The sequence below is a fragment of the Cyprinus carpio genome, chromosome B1 (genome assembly GCF_018340385.1).
Source record: "Cyprinus carpio isolate SPL01 chromosome B1, ASM1834038v1, whole genome shotgun sequence".
NCBI lineage: Eukaryota > Metazoa > Chordata > Actinopteri > Cypriniformes > Cyprinidae > Cyprinus > Cyprinus carpio.
This window is the reverse complement of record NC_056597.1, coordinates 1,140,155-1,158,700: the sequence shown is the minus strand read 5'-3', so window position 1 is coordinate 1,158,700 and position 18,546 is coordinate 1,140,155. Positions and strand designations below refer to the sequence as shown.

At 36.8% G+C, this 18,546-nt stretch overlaps 1 protein-coding gene across 1 annotated transcript in view; it reads left to right on the top strand.

The window, feature by feature from the left end:
* Window positions 1-7,742, top strand: part of LOC109046547 (dorsal-ventral patterning tolloid-like protein 1) — a 45,194-nt gene extending 37,452 nt beyond the window's left edge. The window contains 5 exon segments of the mRNA XM_042716137.1: window positions 1,698-1,823; window positions 4,779-4,906; window positions 5,864-6,077; window positions 6,461-6,711; window positions 6,817-7,742. Coding sequence (XP_042572071.1) covers window positions 1,698-1,823; window positions 4,779-4,906; window positions 5,864-6,077; window positions 6,461-6,711; window positions 6,817-6,951 — 854 coding nt within the window. The 3' untranslated portion in view covers window positions 6,952-7,742.
* The last annotated feature ends 10,804 nt before the right edge of the window (window positions 7,743-18,546 follow it).

Genomic DNA, 18,546 nt, shown 5'->3' with positions numbered 1-18,546 from the left:
AGACCACACAACCTCTCTAAAACCCCACATTTCAAAGACATGTCAGTTAACCTAATAACCTTAAACCCGAAGGCACAAGACGCAAACATTTTCCTTAATGGCTAGTTTTTTTGATGGAAAAAATCACATAACTTATTGTGCTTAAGCTGAAGAACAAGCAGGATATGATTCATCTGTTTATATTTGGATCTCCTGGATGTATTTGTACTGCATAAATTAAATGCACAACTGAACATTTAGCACACGCACATGGTGAATGAGTAATGCTGTATCTGGCTGAGAGAAAGAATAAGCTCAACTCTCAATGAGTTATAATAGCGTCACTCTCATTGTCTGGAAGTCCCTGAGGTTGGATTTTTGCTGGCCCACTGCCGGCAGACTTAGGGAGGTCCCCAGAGCTCTCCCACACACTCCTAATCTGTATGAGTGTGTACTGAGCCGAATGAGAGCGCTGAACTGGAAACAGTGAAAGAGCTGATTCATTTCTTCTATATGCACAGTAAAGAAAGCAAGATTTTGATACACTGGTCTTTTAAAAAGTTTTTTTTTTTTTTTTTTTTTGGAGTAGGGTTCATTTTTAAGAGGCACACTTAATTCCTCTTATCTACTGAGCTGTGATATTTCATTATCAAGGATTTTTAAAAAAAAATTGTTTTAGGAAAATAGGGTGCTATTCACTCTATCATCTGCACACTAACAGTGGGAAATGGTTAAAGACAGCATTAATTATGAAAAATGTGTGGTAACCCACAAAGACTTGGGTCTCTTTAGCTTTCTCCATCTGTCATTCAGTGGGTTTGTATGATAAATATGCTGGTGGTTTTGAGCTGTGGTTGAAGTGTGATAATTAGCTAAACCTGAGACTTCCACGGAAATAACAGCTTTCATGAGGCTTCTGACTCATGGGACACTGGGGGCGTAGAGATGCGCAATGGGAAAAAAACAACATAAGGAATCATTAACTATTTCTGAACTTTCAGCCATTACGTGACACATTTAATTTACACTTATCAAGCACACAGACTAAATATTCTATCACTTTTTCTTAATCACTTAGCCCTTCCCCAACAACATACAGTATGATTTTCTCCTGCCTTCTTTGTTTTAAAAGGGGAAAAGGGGGCAGTTGTGCCCAGTGATTTCTTAGTTTATTTGCAAGAGTGTTGTTTTTGTGCCCAATTTACTGCATGAATTATGCAAATCAGATAATTGTACATCTATAATAAATGCATCTATATTGAGCCTAATTTACATAAAATGAAGGTGTGCTAGAAAAATGGCTTTATTTAAATTTGTATAGCTCTGTTTCAGTTTATTTACCATGTGGTTTAATGGATTGTGGCTGGTTACAGAAGAAGATGCAGGTTTTAATAGTGAAATATCATAGATAAAAAATTGACCTATGAATCTTTTGTCTTTTCTCACTGTTCTTTTCAAGATTTTCTGCCTTCTCTTTTGGCTAATGAACTGATAAAGGCATGTGACCTCAATCACTCACTGTAATTGCTCTTAACAGAAAAATAAATAACAAAATCACACTCCAGATGTCAGAATTTATCATTACAGTGAATAGCACATTGTTACATCTCATAACCAGATTTCGAAATGTCTCAATCAAAGGATTTGGTTAGATCTCATATTTTCCTTCTGTTTCAGATAAGCTAACAATTCATTGCTCTCTTCACTTTTTGTTACAGATAAAGATGAATGTTCAAAGGATAATGGTGGATGCCAGCATGAGTGTATTAACACTGTTGGCAGCTATGTGTGCCAGTGCCGCAACGGCTTTATTCTTCATGAGAACAAACACGACTGCAAGGAAGGTATGTACAGGCACTCGCAAAAGAATAATAGAGGCTAGAAAAGGATATGTGAGGATAGTCATCTGGCGGTGGCGCTTCTAGCATGTGTAAGCATGTTGATTTATACTACATTCTGCTGAGGAACAGCAACCCCCACCCCCCCCCAAAAAAAAAAAAAAAAACACAATGCAACTTTCTTCTCAGCATTTAAGATGCAGAGTAATGTCATTTTTGTGCTGGACTTCTGGCAGGTTTTCTCTTTTTGTCTCTATTTTGGCATTTAAATCTCAGTTACAATAGAAACTATAGAATGTTTTTTTTTTCTTTTTCAATTTCAGTCGACCTTAACATTTCAATGTGAACCTGTCACAATACAATACACGCTTTGAAGAAATTTTGTTATGAAGAATGGTGCAGTTATTGTATAAATAAAACTACATTGGAGCCGATAACAAACCTAGTGCTCAACAAAGCATAGTTGATCATTTCACATCCGAAGAGGCCGTCTACATAGTGATCTTAAAGACGTAGAAGCAAAAAACAACCCCATTTTTAAAGAATCAGAGTGAGGTCAGATAAAACGAAAACAGACTAAACTTTTAAAAACATTTAATCTAATAATTTTATGATAAAACTGTGTTTGTGGTATTGATAGTTAGAGCTGCATTATAAATACAGTTAATGAGGTGACTGAACTTAAAGCGTTAAAGTAAACTGTAAACAGTTGTCCTCCAGATCTCCGCACATGTTGAAGCATTTAGATGGTCTGTTATAGTTAAACATTGTCTCCCACTAAACCTTGCCTTTCATACTAGCACTGTTAACCTCCAGTACAGCTCTGCCCTGCAGGCCTTTTAACATTTTTGTGGGCTTTGGAAACTTTAAAGCAGTGTGTGTGTGTGTTTCTCTTTGAAAAGAAAAACAGCTAGACCTAAGGAGAGGAGGATAGAGATATTACTCTTTAAGCTCCAGAGTCAGGGTCAAGAAGTTAAACCAGCGGCATCTTGGAACACACACACACACACAACACACTCACTCGCTCACCCAGTCTTTACTGTCTCTTCAAGACTAGCTCACTGATTCTGATTTTAAACATCTGGAGTTTCACAAAGCTTCAAAGTCTTAATCCTGCTTCTGTTTCCATTTTCCTTTGTGCACGTGTGCGTATCAGTTGTCAAGAGATGTCTGGCGTATTGTGCTTTTAATGATGATTGATTTTAAATTTAGTCCAATGAAACTACAGAGAGGGGGAGCAACACAGATAGCCTATGGGCTGATTTAACACACTTATAGGATATATGACCTAGAAACACACACAAATAACCCTTTTCAAGACACCTTAAGTATTCACATTCAAACACATACAAAACAATAGCATTTGAAGCAGCCACAGTATCTGAGAAACATGTGGATGTGCAAGTATGAACACTGAAAATACCTTTGTTCATTAATGCACACTGACCTGATTTTGAGAGGGAAGAATAGAGGCTTAACCAGACTTAGTGCTCATGTGTGTTTATGTGTGCGTATTGTGATTGCGGCATGATACAGTGGGGTCCAAAAGTCTGATACCACACTGAAAATCTTTTTTTTTAAAAATAAAACCTGGAAACAAATACACAGTTTTAAATTTTAATAAAATAAAATGAAGTCAAGAATCATAATTTAGAGTTCAGAACATCTAGGTCACTAATCAGATAACCAAATTTGTGTCTGACCATGTGGACTCTTTTGTACAAAAGGTCAGATGCTTCCATTAAAGCACATGATCTTGGAACATTCTCAAATCATGCTGGATAAGATGACCATCGGCTTAAACACAAACTTGTAGAGTTTATGTACTGTAGTTTGTGGTACTGTCATTGAAACATAGGCAAGGAAATTTTACTTTAAAAAAATCATAAAAGCTTCATAAAATTAAAAAGCAATACAATAAAATGTTTAAAAACAAATAAAGAATTAATTAATTGAAAAGAAATTAAAATTGCATAAATCAAATTAATATGAGTGACATAAAAACAATATTTAAAGACATGTGCGATCAATACAGTGCGGAAACAGTGCTCAATCAAATAAAGTCATGTACAGTAATCAGTTGAACTTTTCACAATTTATAATGTGTAATGCAAAATTCAAGCATTTTCACTAGTGGTCTCAGACATTTTGTATGTGTAGACAGAGAAAGCAATAGCAGGTCAGATTATTCTCAGTCACTCATATTAGATAACACTATAGCAAGGGAGTTGCACACCCATTCTAACATGCATAAATACACTCAGCAGGTTTTTGGTGAAAATGTTTGTCTGACGTGGTTCCTCTGGGTCACAGCAGGTTTACTGACAGCGTGGATCTAGCTGTAATCACTTGTCCTACAACACCAAAACACACACACACACACACACACACACACACACACACACACACACACAAACAAATACAGTACTCACACCTGCAAACACACATTTGGCCAACAATTCCAAAATAATATTTTGAACATTTTATTGTAAGATGAGTGAGAATAAGTTAAAGAAAGTTAGTATCTTGTCAAAGAGATCTACTCTAGCTTATTGGAAAGGTGAGTCTCAGGTAAACCTATGAGCCCAGGTAAACATACTAAAGGTTAAGTATTCTGTAATGGTCTTTCTGTGATGTGCACACCTCACAACCAGGACAAAGTTCAAAGTATGAGTTGCTACTTTTCTTTTGGACAAATGCGTCTGTGACATACTGAAAGTGTTTTGACCTACAGTGGATCCTTTTCACAGATTGCGATGACATGTTTCCACAGTTATTAACATCATGAGTCAAGCTCGTTCATTTATTTTCATTAACACTATACTTTGTAAACGCAAACACAAAAAATGTACTTGTGGGTTACTGTTATCTAAGCTGTATGACTCACGTCACATGTTATTATTGTGCTGCATCACTATTTCTAATGATCTTTACCCTCTTCACCCCATACTTGTTTATCAGCTGAGTGTGAGCACAAGATTCACAGCACAAGTGGAACCATCAGCAGTCCAAACTGGCCTGACAAATACCCCAGCAGGAAGGAGTGCACATGGGACATCACGGCAACCCCAGGCCACCGGGTCAAGATTGTGAGTTTTTATATAATATTCTGTGCTATACGTTTGCATCTGACATTACACAAAAACATCTCCCTAAACTTTACACTTAGTACAAACAAGCAGCACACGAGCAGAGGCACAAACACACATGTAGTCCTACTCTCATGTTCAAAGGCAGATAATCTCACATCACACATAAACACGTATAATCTCCTCTCAAGCCAACAAACACACCATAATGCAAACATTTACACATGCATCCACACCCCTCTCTCCTATATAACATAGACAGTACAAAGTCTCACAAACATGCAGAAGATACAAGAAACCCAAGACATCGAGTAAAGTGCATTAAAAAAGCTTGAGCAGTGCCTGTTTGCTCATATTTCAATTCACAGATTTGAACCTATTAACAAACATGTATGCAGACAGCAATGGCAGGGGTTTAGAGGGTGACCTCAGTGTCTCCCACTGTTCTCTGGATCTGACTTCTGAGTCGTCTGTTTAGACCTAAAGCGATTCTAAATGGCCCTTGTCAGAAAGCAAGTAAAGTCATGAAAAGGAGAAATTTATTGTTTGTTTGGATGAGGTAGAAGTGTTTTGGGGATTGATTCCATTAGAATTAATATATATCATTTTGGCGTTAACGTTTAAAGTTCTCATTATACATTTGTAGAGTAACTTTATCACCATGCTCTCTCTCTGTGTAGCCGTAACAGCTGGCTTTCTACAAAATGATAATTTTGTAAACACTAAAGGTACAACTTTAAAACATGTAATTCAAACTCATGCAGTGGTTCAGGGATTTGCAGATGCTCCAGCACAACACAGTTTGAAGTTTTGTAAAGGCAAGCCAGTTCACTCAGTGACTATCTTGGCAACGCCCTTAAGCAGCGATTTTGGGCTATGGTTAACCCTAACCCTAATGCTGCTAAATTATTTTCTCCTAATATTTTTTTTTGTACTGTTCTGTCTTTGTATCTCTAGTCTTTTAATGAGTTCGAGATTGAGCAGCACCAAGAATGCGCATATGATCATCTGGAGGCCTTTGACGGCGACTCGGACAAGACGCCTATCCTGAGCCGTCTGTGTGGCAGTAAGATTCCAGAACCGCTCATTTCCACAGGCAATAAGATGTACCTTCGCTTCATCTCTGATGCCTCAGTGCAGAGGAAAGGCTTTCAGGCCACTCATTCCACTGGTAACTACCCTGTCTTTTCCGTGTCTGATTTTACGGTGTATATTTTGATTATTTGCATGTATTGGATCAGATGAGATTCAGGTGTACATAAAAGCAATTCTCATGTCATGCAGCTTAACAGACCCCTCTAGTGGATCATTACTGCATTGCATGTTGATTAGAGTCCCTGAAGTTTTGCCTTTTCTCATTTGACTTGTCGCTAAGCTCTGCCCACCCTGGTTACTGTTGCTTATTACAGTCAACTGAGAAGAGAAGAGATATATTTGTCAGCTATCACCACTAGTAACATTAGTTTACAGAACTGTTTTTAATAGGATGAAGGGTCAACCTTTTTTTTATAAAATCAGTGATGATCAACAGTACATGTGTGTCTTTGTGTGTAGAATGTGGCGGTAGGTTAAAAGCAGAAGCACGGCAGAAGAACCTGTATTCCCATGCTCAGTTTGGGGATAATAACTACCCTGGTCACACCGACTGCGAGTGGCTCATAACGGCAGAGTCGGGTTATGGCATCGAGCTATCCTTCACCACCTTTGAGGTAGAGGAGGAGGCCGACTGCGGGTACGACTACATCGAACTTTACGATGGTTACGACACTGGAGCACACAAACTCGGACGCTTTTGTGGATCTGGGGTATGAGCAGTGTGTACATGTGTGATACTGATGAGTTTAGGATTTTCTTAGATCATAAAGGTTCCTATATGTCTTCAACTGACCCCTCTCTCTCTTTCTGTTTAGCCTCGTGAGGAGCTTTACTCTGCTGGTGATGCCGTGTTGATTCATTTCCACTCTGATGACACAATCAGTAAGAAAGGCTTCCATATCCTCTACACTAGCACAAAGTTTCAGGAGGCGCTACACACACGAAAGTAACATCTCCCCAAGAGGTGAAAGAGACTCCAGAGAGACTAAGTACAGGGACAAAATATTACAACAAGGAGAAACAGACTCCAGAGAACTATTGAGATTGATTTATGTCATTCAGAAACCCTGCCGTGATGTGTTTCCTGTATTGGATTTGCCTCTTTATGTTCAGCCACTATGGAAGTGCTGTCATATTGACCCTAAACACCAATCAGCTGCTCTTATGTGTAGGATAGCTCCGCCCACTGGAGTGGTATCCTGTGCTCTCTGACTGGACCAGTGTAGAAAATCAACCCCTGAAAAAAAAACACACTCATACACAAAACTTTTGTTGGCTCAGCATTCTTCAGATAAGCCAGTTATATATAGAGTTGCACACTGAAACTAAGACACAATGACAATAAGACAACAAGGAACTGCTATTGTGTGTGTGTGCATAATTGCTCTGGACAGCATGGACAGTTTGGCTGCTGATGCCACACCACACTGTACCTCAAATAAACTATGTGTGTATGTGGATGTGTGTGTTTGAGAGAGAGAGAGAGAGAGAGAGAGAGAGAGAGAGAGAGGCCTTCAAATACCAGCCTGAACTCATTCACATGTTTTTAAATTTATGTGTTTGTAATTTTGCAATTATTCTGTTAGCTTTATGGCAAAACCCATTTTCAGAAGTGCAAAAGTAAATATGTAGCCCTATTTAACAATAAGCTTCCTGACATACATGTAGCCCATTGTTTACGCTGTGACGAGCATAATATGACACAAGTGGTTAGAACTACACGACAGTGGGTTTATATCAAAAATCGGACCAAAAATTATAAATAAATGATAAATCTCAAACATAACACATCAAACACAGTAATAAAACCCATTATGGCCATAGAACAATACCGTTAAAAGCAGCATTATAGTTCAAGTTGAGAGGTTTCTTTGTATAACAATGCAGATACATGTGTGTACAGCTGGGTGTCGATTGTGTTTGAACTGGTTTTGAGGATGGCACACTTGGCATTGCTCTAGGATCCTTCTGCACATGCTTTTATGGTAAAAAGACTGCAAAGAAAAGGCTGTGTGGAATGTCCTTGCATGGAGATGGATTTGACGTGTTTTATGCAAATAACCTCGCCACACACATTTAAAAATACTCGGTTGAGAACAAATTCATGTGCTTACATAAATTAGGTGGAAACAATCATGAGGAGTTTTCCTGTGCTTACAAATACAAAATAATCCCTGCAGTTCTAAGTGAATGAGACCCAGTGTCTTGTGCTTCATTCGTGAGCAGGCCCACAAGGAATCTGCATTGCTGTTACATTTAATCTACAAAGTTGCCCCATGCCTTGTGTGTTCACACTTTGCATTATTTGATAATGCTTTCAGCTATCAATAAGAGTGTTCCATTTCCATTTTTTCTTAAAATGTGACAAAGTCTGCAGATTCCATCTGGGCCTTCTTATGAGTTGCAGAAACCATGTAAAGTCGTTTGAATTGTTTTGTGTGTTTGTGTGTGAGAGAGAGAGGGAACTGATAGAATATTCTCTGCTGAAGAAACCAGTGTTTTTTTCACTCTTCCAGTAACGCCTCCTGAAGCAGTGTACAATGAACATGATGTGAACAGGAAATGATGTTATAAAGCCTTGCATAAGATTTCCGTTACAGCTGTGACAACTGACTACAACCACCTTAACCCTGTGCGCTTTATATGCACTTAACACAGAAAGACTATGGAACTGTGTTCTCTAATCATGAAAATGAACCCGTGAGCAGTACCAGTGAAGCTGAAAAAACTCAGAGCAAGGGAATGATCTGTTGCTATATTCCCAATGACAAGTTGCTGTTGAAGGGAATTCCTACGGTGCTATTCAGTGTCTCAAAAACACGACAGGTCCCATGAGGCAATGCTTCAGCCATTCAGTGAATGTGTTGGTGCAATGGAGAGGCAGCGTTGAAATAATTTTGCTCATCAACACAGAAATAACACTGACAAAATACTCACAGCATTGACAGCACTAGTGTTGTGGAGGAACAATAATTGCCTTAGAACCAAAATGTACATTGTTGCACATGATGTTTCTGTAGATAATTTTTTTTTTTGTCAAATTATTATATTTTATTTGATATTAAGTTTAAAGAACTTGAACCTTTATGTTAAGAAAGAAATTTAAATTGACTGACCTGAAGCCGTCCCCTTCTGTCCAGTTACACAAACATACACACACACACACACACACACTTGTCTGCATATATGCTTATACGTGATCATGTGCACATGCACAAACTAATGTTACAATAATCTTAATGCTTTAAAGTCAACAGTAAGACTGTGAACTGTGACGTATGTGTGCATCTATTGGTCTGTGTTACACAGCACAGGTCATGTGACTCTATTTCTGTATGTGCCAAGTTCCTGTTGATTCCATTCTAGATGATCTATGAGAACTATGACATATGACAATGTGAAACATGATTTATTCACCTGTTATATCATCAGCCTAATGATGAAGAAGGACTCTTCACTCTCAACGGTGATTAAACTCATGTCAGGTCAATTAAATGTATGGTCTCATTTGTTCTTACTCTCTCTTCCTCTTTTCTTGTAGATTAGACACATTAGTAGTGGGCTCTCTGCACTTCTTATAAAAGTGTTTAAGTGAAAAGTTATAAAAATGAAGTGTTTTTATTTTTAAGGCCAATGAAAGTCATAATATATTGAATCAACACATGTTAAAATGTAATATTTGAAAGGGAAAATGTCCAAGGCTGTCCAAATTGGAAATTAAAAACTCTAGTTAGTGGTCCATAACGTCTACTCTTCAAATGCCATATTGGCTGATTAGGTAGCTAATTTGTGTTTTTATAGGCACATCAAAAAGTATAGGCTGTCTATATTTTGTTTTATTAAACTTTTATGCATCTCGAAAAAGGTGGTTGCTACAAGTGGACTAAATTGCACTGAACTGTTGCCAGGGAAATTAAATTATAATAAAGCATAAATATCACCCTCATATTTTTCAGTTGATATTGTAAAATTGTCATATTTAAGTAAAAGTCAAATCAATGAATCATTTGGACCTCTTTGCCAAAGGGTGGCCAACTTTTGGTCCTGGAGAGCCTCGGACCTTCAGAGTTTTGATCCATCCTTGGCAATGTTGACAATCCTTCATCTTTCTGAATTGGTTTGACCAAACTGATCAACTGATCTTTAATTAATTAATTAATTAATTTATTTGTATTAATTTATTTATTTGCAAATTGAACAAAATTAATAAAACTGTCTTAATTTGAGAAGATTATAGCCTATTGATGAACCCCCCCCCCCAATAATCCAAAGGCCAGTGGAAAAATCCTACAAAACCCGACATTCCTTTGGCTAAATAGACCCTTATGCAATAAATGTAATTTTTAAAACATTTGTGTATGAATCAGGTTTTACACTGTGGGGATCAAATGAATTATTGAACAATCATAAAACAATGCTAAACTATTATTTTTTTTTTTAATTTCAAAATAAATTTTCAAAATAACATGAATTATATTATTATTTTGTTTAATTATATATTATCTGTGAATAAAAGGTGTCTGTAATATCAGAAAATCACCACCAGATGGCAGCACGCTCTTTAACATCAACACGAGGCCACATGGACATGAACAGATGAAGTTACACAAACGTTGTCTAATTTTGTATTTGTGCCTTAAAAAATCAGGTAAGTGCGGTCTGGGATGGAGTCTGAATTCTGAGCATATAATCACACAGGAGATCTCAGTTCAAGTGTATATCGTCAATCTTTCTAGCTTTTTTCTCTGTGTGTGTATAGCTTAGTTTTTTTTTTAGCGGCATTGATTGGATTGTGTTTGTTCTGTTATAGGCTTGAGGATTCTTCCTTTCCCTTTCACCCTCATTCTTTCTGGGTAATTGCTTAGAGATTGTGCTTTTAAGTGGATTTTCCTTCAGCACTAATCAAAAGTTACAATAATACAGCTACATAACAACCAAAAACAATATATTAATGATTGACGAATACATTCATAAAGTTCAATCTAGTTCAACCAACAATATATTAATGATTGACGAATACGTTCGGATTTATAAAGTTCAATCTAGTTCAACCACTACTGATTGTATCACTCTGGCAGCGTTGTGTTTTCCAGTGACTTTCTGTAGTGATATCGTTACGCCAGTAGGTGGTGTCAAGTGCCATTGAATCACTCACTCCACCGATTCATTTAAAACACTACTGACTCGTTCAGGAATGAATCAACACTGCTGTGTGACGTGCTGCTGCTGCTTGAAGATAAAGCGTTTGAATCTGCTTTGGCTTCGTTTGGGACTACTTTCGCCTTCACAGCAAAAATAGATAAAGTAACTGGCCTAAAATGTAGCACTGAGTTTTAACACAAATTTCACGATTCGATTTGATTCTCATTCACAAGCTTGCGATTCGATTCGATTACCATTTCGATTCGATTCAATATCGATTATTTTGGAGATATATCAGGTACAGTACATCCCAAATTTTCCCAAGGAAAAAAAACTCTCAACTAATGCTGTAAAATATAGACTATAGGAGAGTCAGTTGGTACTACATTACTATAAAAGTTTTTAAAAGAATAAAGTTTACAATTAAATACTATTTCTACTTCAATTCGTTTTTTTTATTTTTGTTTTTTAATATAAACATAATGGTGGCTGTCATAAAACTTGATGGATTTATTCAAACATAAATTAAACATTGAAGAACAGTAAAATTTATAATGAATATGTTATGTGGTGCATATATTTAGCAAAATATGGAGCCCCGCACATGACATGCAAGAAAAAATAAATAAATTCGTTCCCTCAATGTACTAAAACGTGCACACGATTACTATTGCGTTCCCTCGATTTGCTAAATCATGCGCACAATTTATAAATCAAGTGAACGAAATAGTAAATCGAGGGAATGCAATAATAATCGTGTGCACGTTTTAGTACATTGAGGGAACGAATCAGTAAATCGTGTGCACGATTTAGCCTACTACTTTTTCCTGCATGCCATGTGCGGGGCGCCTTAGCAAAACGCCTCTCTACAGATTATATTTCTACACGACTAATGAGTTTATGGTCACCAAATATGTTTTTCTGAGGTAAATGTGACGTTACTTGATTGTTCACAAGCCGTTATATTGACGTCTTTGCTGCTAAAACACTGATTGAGCGATTACATGAGACAGGATACAGATTGTAAAGTTGTACTCTTTCTTTTAACTTACCTTTGCATGTTTAGGCACTCCAGATTAAACAGTGCCAAAACGGCATTCATTGTTTGAATACTGCAATACAATGGACAGAATTTGAAATCTGAGACAGTAAAAACGATAATCGATTAATATCGAGATATCAATATTTGTTTTTTTTTTTACCCAGCCCTACTAAAATGTAAGTTACTCAGTATTAACTTTTTTTATTGAACAATTGTATAAAAACAATATCACACTTACAGTCGTGCTGTTGGTCTGAATATCAGAATTACAATAGCACCTGCGATATGCAATAAAAAAATATTTTACAACACAAAATTCATATACAGGTCCTTCTCAAAATATATATATAAATATATATAGATAGATAGATTTTTTATATACAGGTCCTTCTCAAAAAATTAGCATATTGTGAAAAAGTTCATTATTTTCCATAATGTAATGATAAAAATTAAACTTTCATATATTTTGGATTCATTGCACCCCAACTGAAATATTTCAGGTCTTTTATTGTTTTAATACTGATGATTTTGGCATACAGCTCATGAAAACCCAAAATTCCTATCTCAAAAAATTAGCATATCATGAAAAGGTTCTCTAAACGAGCTATTAACCTAATCATCTGAATCAACTAATTAACTCTAAACACCTGCAAAAGATTCCTGAGGCTTTTAAAAACTCCCAGCCTGGTTCATTACTCAAAACCGCAATCATGGGTAAGACTGCCAACCTGACACCCTCAAGCGAGAGGGTAAGACACAGAAAGAAATTTCTGAATGAATAGGCTGTTCCCAGAGTGCTGTATCAAGGCACCGCAGTGGGAAGTCTGTGGGAAGGAAAAAGTGTGGCAAAAAACGCTGCACAACGAGAAGAGGTGACCGGACCCTGAGGAAGATTGTGGAGAAGGACCGATTCCAGACCTTGGGGGACCTGCGGAAGCAGTGGACTGAGTCTGGAGTAAAAACATCCAGAGCCACCGTGCACAGGCGTGTGCTTTTGAACCAGAAACAGCGGCAGAAGCGCCTGACCTGGGCTACAGAGAAGCAGCACTGGACTGTTGCTCAGTGGTCCAAAGTACTTTTTTTTGGATGAAAGCAAATTTTGCATGTCATTCGGAAATCAAGGTGCCAGAGTCTGGAGGAAGACTGGGGAGAAGGAAATGCCAAAATGCCTGAAGTCCAGTGTCAAGTACCCACAGTCAGTGATGGTCTGGGGTGCCATGTCAGCTGCTGGTGTTGGTCCACTGTGTTTTATCAAGGGCAGGGTCAATGCAGCTAGCTATCAGGAGATTTTGGAGCACTTCATGCTTCCATCTGCTGAAAAGCTTTATGGAGATGAAGATTTCGTTTTTCAGAACGACCTGGCACCTGCTCACAGTGCCAAAACCACTGGTAAATGGTTTACTGACCATGGTATTACTGTGCTCAATTGGCCTGCCAACTCTCCTGACCTGAACCCCATAGAGAATCTGTGGGATATTGTGAAGAGAAAGTTGAGAGACGCAAGACCCAACACTCTGGATGAGCTTAAGGCCGCTATCGAAGCATCCTGGGCCTCCATAACACCTCAGCAGTGCCACAGGCTGATTGCCTCCATGCCACGCCGCATTGAAGCAGTCATTTCTGCAAAAGGATTCCCGACCAAGTATTGAGTACTGAACATAATTATTTGAAGGTTGACTTTTTTTGTATTAAAAAACACTTTTTCTTTTATTGGTCGGATGAAATATGCTAATTTTTTGAGATAGGAATTTTGGGTTTTCATGAGCTGTATGCCAAAATCATCAGTATTAAAACAATAAAAGACCTGAAATATTTCAGTTGGTGTGCAATGAATCTAAAATATATGAAAGTTAAATTGTTATCATTACATTATGGAAAATAATGAACTTTTTCACCATATGCTAATTTTTTGAGAAGGACCTGTATATATATATATATATATATATAAATGTAATTGTAACAGTAATTTCTCTTCTTCATTCTGTCTTTCTCATTTTCCTTTTCTCCCCCATCTCTCTATTTGTGTCCTTCTGTGTCTGCTTGTTTCATTAGTTTGTATTGATGAATGGATCAGGAGATTTAAGTGGATGAGTTGCATTGATCTGTGCAACACACACACACACACACACACACACACACACACACACACACACACACACACACACACACACACACACACACACAAAGTCACCTCTACAAACAGCAGTTTCTGATGTAAACAACCTCTCTGCTTTCCTCATCTCTCTCCTCACTTCTCCTCCTTTCCCCTCTCCCTCTCTTCCTCTTTTTAATCATGATGATGATTACACTCTTTTTGTCTGCCAGTAAAAGCCTTTTATCACCCACCTCTCAGATAACTGGAAAGCCCCATTATTCCACACAATGACACACAGTAATTCCAGGAAACACGCTGATTCTCTGCACACACCTGTTGTGATAGGTTTAGTTCTTCTGTTGCTATGCCGCATACCTAATTATTATTTTTTTTTTACACAGTTAATTAATGGATTAACCTGCCTGACCCTTGACAGACATGGAAAACCAAACAATGTTAAACCAATTAGAACAAATTTCCTGCCAGCCCCCCAACCCCCCCAAATGTGATTTGATATGATTATGATATGGGTTGCAGTTTTGTTGGGCACAATTTTGAATTTTACAATTGACTCATTTTCAGTTCATGAGAGTGAATTGAATTGAGTTGAATTTACTATTACATAAAGGATGTTGAACTGAACTGAAATTGAAAACAGAATAAAAAGAAAAGAAAAATATAATTCAAAGAAATTCGCAGAACAGAGGAGTTCCATTAGTCATCAAGTTTTGTGGGAAAATAATAAATGATCACTTTTGACTAAAGCACACACACATACAAAAAATACATAAAATAATTTTATTCTGTAGGTATTTTATTATACTGTATACACTGAAAATCTTCATAAAGTTTGATTGATTGATTGATTACAGTTGTTATATAGGTTTAGTTCTATTTTCATTCCTTAAAGGGGTCATATGATGCTGCTAAAAAGAACATTATTTTGTGTATTTGGTGTAATGAAATGTGTTTATGCGGTTTAAGGTTCAAAAAACACATTATTTTCCACATACTGTACATTATTGTTTCTCCTCTATGCCCCGCCTTCTGAAACGCGTCGATTTTTACAAAGCTCATCGTTCTGAAAAGCGAGGTATACGCTGATTGGCCAGCTATCCAGTGTGTTGTGATTGGCCGAATACCTCAAGTGTGTGATGGAAATGTAACACACTGTGATGCGTGTCCCGGCATTTGTCTGCATTTGTGATCGGAGAAATGACAAACAACAAAGTAGTTTTGCTTCCACAACGAAACACAGCGTCTCCACGACATATAAAAGTCACGCCTTCTTTCTTTGAGTGAGCATTTGGGCGGCGTTATGCAAATCTTCCCACATCGTGATGTAGATATGTGGGGGCGTGTTAGAACGAGCCGTTTTAGGTAGGAGTGGTTGACTCCTAACGTTTATAAAGAATATTTCTTTGGATTTGAGACTTTAGTCTTTGCAACTTTACAGATCTTCTTTATTCACCAAGAGCTTGCAACACTCCAAAGAGAAAGGAAAAATTTAAATTGAAAGAATTTATAGATAGAATTTTAAAAGACATCCCCGATTCAACTGATGGCCTGGCGGATATTTTTAATGAAACCCATTTAGCATCTAACAAATTATAAATGCAAATATTGTTTACTTACTTCCAGTGGCTCATGTGGTCTTGATGATGTGTGCATAATGCAATAATCTTTTGTAAAAAACTAAAACATTTTATTCATTTTGAAACCCAGAAGGTATCAGTGTGTCTGTCTCTTTAAAGACTCAGAATTGTACAAAGTGGCATCTGCTTTAAGTGTGCCATCAAATAGTTACAAACTATAACTCTCCCCAGTCTTCTATTTGTTCTGGTTGCTAAGCAATGCTGGAAATAGTTTATTACCCAATGCAATTCCACCTCCATCAGTTTTCTACTGGGAACTGTAGACACACACACACACACACACACACACAAATAGATCAATATGACCCCTAGGGAAGGTTAGGGCACGTATTTTGCATTTACAGTAAAATCTGTGCTTGGGTAAAAACCCATTTAAAACTGTTCTGCTAAAAACTGCACAAGGCAATAATAACAGAAACTATGAATCGATGAGCAGTGGACAAGAGTTGTGTTGACCATGTGACCACTTCATTTTTAATAGGCTTTTTAAACGCTGATATGGGCAGAAAAAATCCACCAGCTTGCTAAACACAAGATAAGGGAGGTGGAACAGTCATTGATCGAAGCTAATGATTTTCACATTAAATTGGAGGAAAGGACAGAGACAAAGAGTCAGAGCGAGCGAGGATGGGGGGAAGTGTTTCTTCCTCTCCTAATCCAGCTGTAGAAATGACACGTGAAGATAAACCTTCCAGCAGAAGTGTTTAACAGTGCTCAGTTACTAGTTAGCCACCAACTCAGGCCTAGTAGGTAAAACCAAATACTTTACATTGATTTTGATGTGCATATATAATAAATAGTTCAAATCTGCAGTTACTACCTTGAGGAGCTATTTCAACCTGTGAAAATGACTGCTTGGTTTAACAACAAAACATCTGTAACAGTCTTAAAAGGAATAGTTAATAGTTAATCCAAATTATCTTTAAAAAAAAAAAAAATGTAGATTTAGCTTTTTTTCTCCAAAACACAAAAGTTGCCTAAAGATTTACAGAAACAGCTTTTGCTATAGTAAAGCTGTCAAGTTTCAAAGGGGACAAAAAACAAAAGCTAAAGTTTCATATTTTGTGAAGCAAGTCTTCTGAAGCTATTCGATATTTTGATCGAAGGTCGGCCTGTACACAATAATCTTCACTTCTAACAAAGCTCATGTCTAACATCTGTCTGTGTAGATTCCATGAATATATTAAGAATCTTAAAATGTAGCACACATCAAATAGAGAAATTTTCTTCCCATTTTTGTAGTTTTTGATGACCCCTTATAAAAGCTTGGTTAACTGTAAGATGCCACATAAACCATGTAAATGTATTAACATTGGTTTAATGTATTATATGTAATTTTACTCTAAAATGCTGTCAAAGTTATGATTTTACAGTAAACAAAAACAGTAAAATGATATTTCCATTTCCAGTCCCTGCGTGACATTAAATTTGATTATATTTTCAAGTTATATATATACATACATACACACACATTAGTCATGTTTTATGAATTGATTCTTCACGTGCCATTCTGTTGTACCACCTGTAAATCACTATCAGTGCATTTTAAAATAGAAACCAGATTTTGATAGTTCAGGTAGATTGATATTATCTATAAAATATTACTTCTAATTGATTTATTTGCTTCTAATACTATACACTACTGCTCAAATGTTTGAAATCAGTTTATATAAAAGCATTCAACAAGGATGCATTATATTCTTCAAAGTGATCAATATGGATAGGTTTTTTTTTAGCGCCAAATCAGCATAATAGAATAATTTATGAAGGATCATGTCACACTAAAGCTGAATTTTCAGCAGCCATTACATAAATCTAAATTTTAAATAGTAAAAAAAACATTTTTTATATACATATCGGTATATGCCATCCCATAATACCTGAAACAATGCATCTGTCTATCTTTCTATCTATCATTTTAACCTTTTTTTAAACCGTGTAGACAATTGTACTCTAGGGTTTGACAAAAATATTAATAATAATGGCATGCAGGTTTGAAATAACATGAGAGTGAGTGAAGAGATTAGAGTGCATAAACAGATTTATCCATTTTGAGGTGGACTATTCCCTGAACTACACTATATATAATCTAAATGTCTTAAAGATATTCTGCTGTGGCTTTATACAGCATATGTGGGTGCTAATGTTTCCTAAATTTAGGTTGCTCCTCAAAAGAGAATTCTGAACTGCAATGAAAAATTCATTTAGATCACGGCTTTGTGTGTGTTCCAGGAAAATTGAATAGGTTTTCATTCAGCTAAAGCTGGAATAAACCTTGTTTTTATTTTAAAGAGGCTAAGGGTCAATGCTGTATGTGTTGTGAGTCTTGATGTTGTTTTGTATTTAAAGCGGTTTGAGGCTGAGCTTCGTCTAATTTGGCTGATTATGTAAGAGCATTTCAATCTAAAGCCTCTGTCTCTGCGAGATTGCGAGGAAAACTGATCTGGTAATCTTGAAAACATGATGAAACCAGTGATCACTGTCACCTATGAAAATAGATTGCGTTTTGTTTTTTAAGAACTGCTCGCAAATCTTATGTCATAGAAATTCAATCTTTTGTTGCTTTTTGTGTGTTTGTGTACATGTAGTACTGCTCTCTTTGCATTCAAAC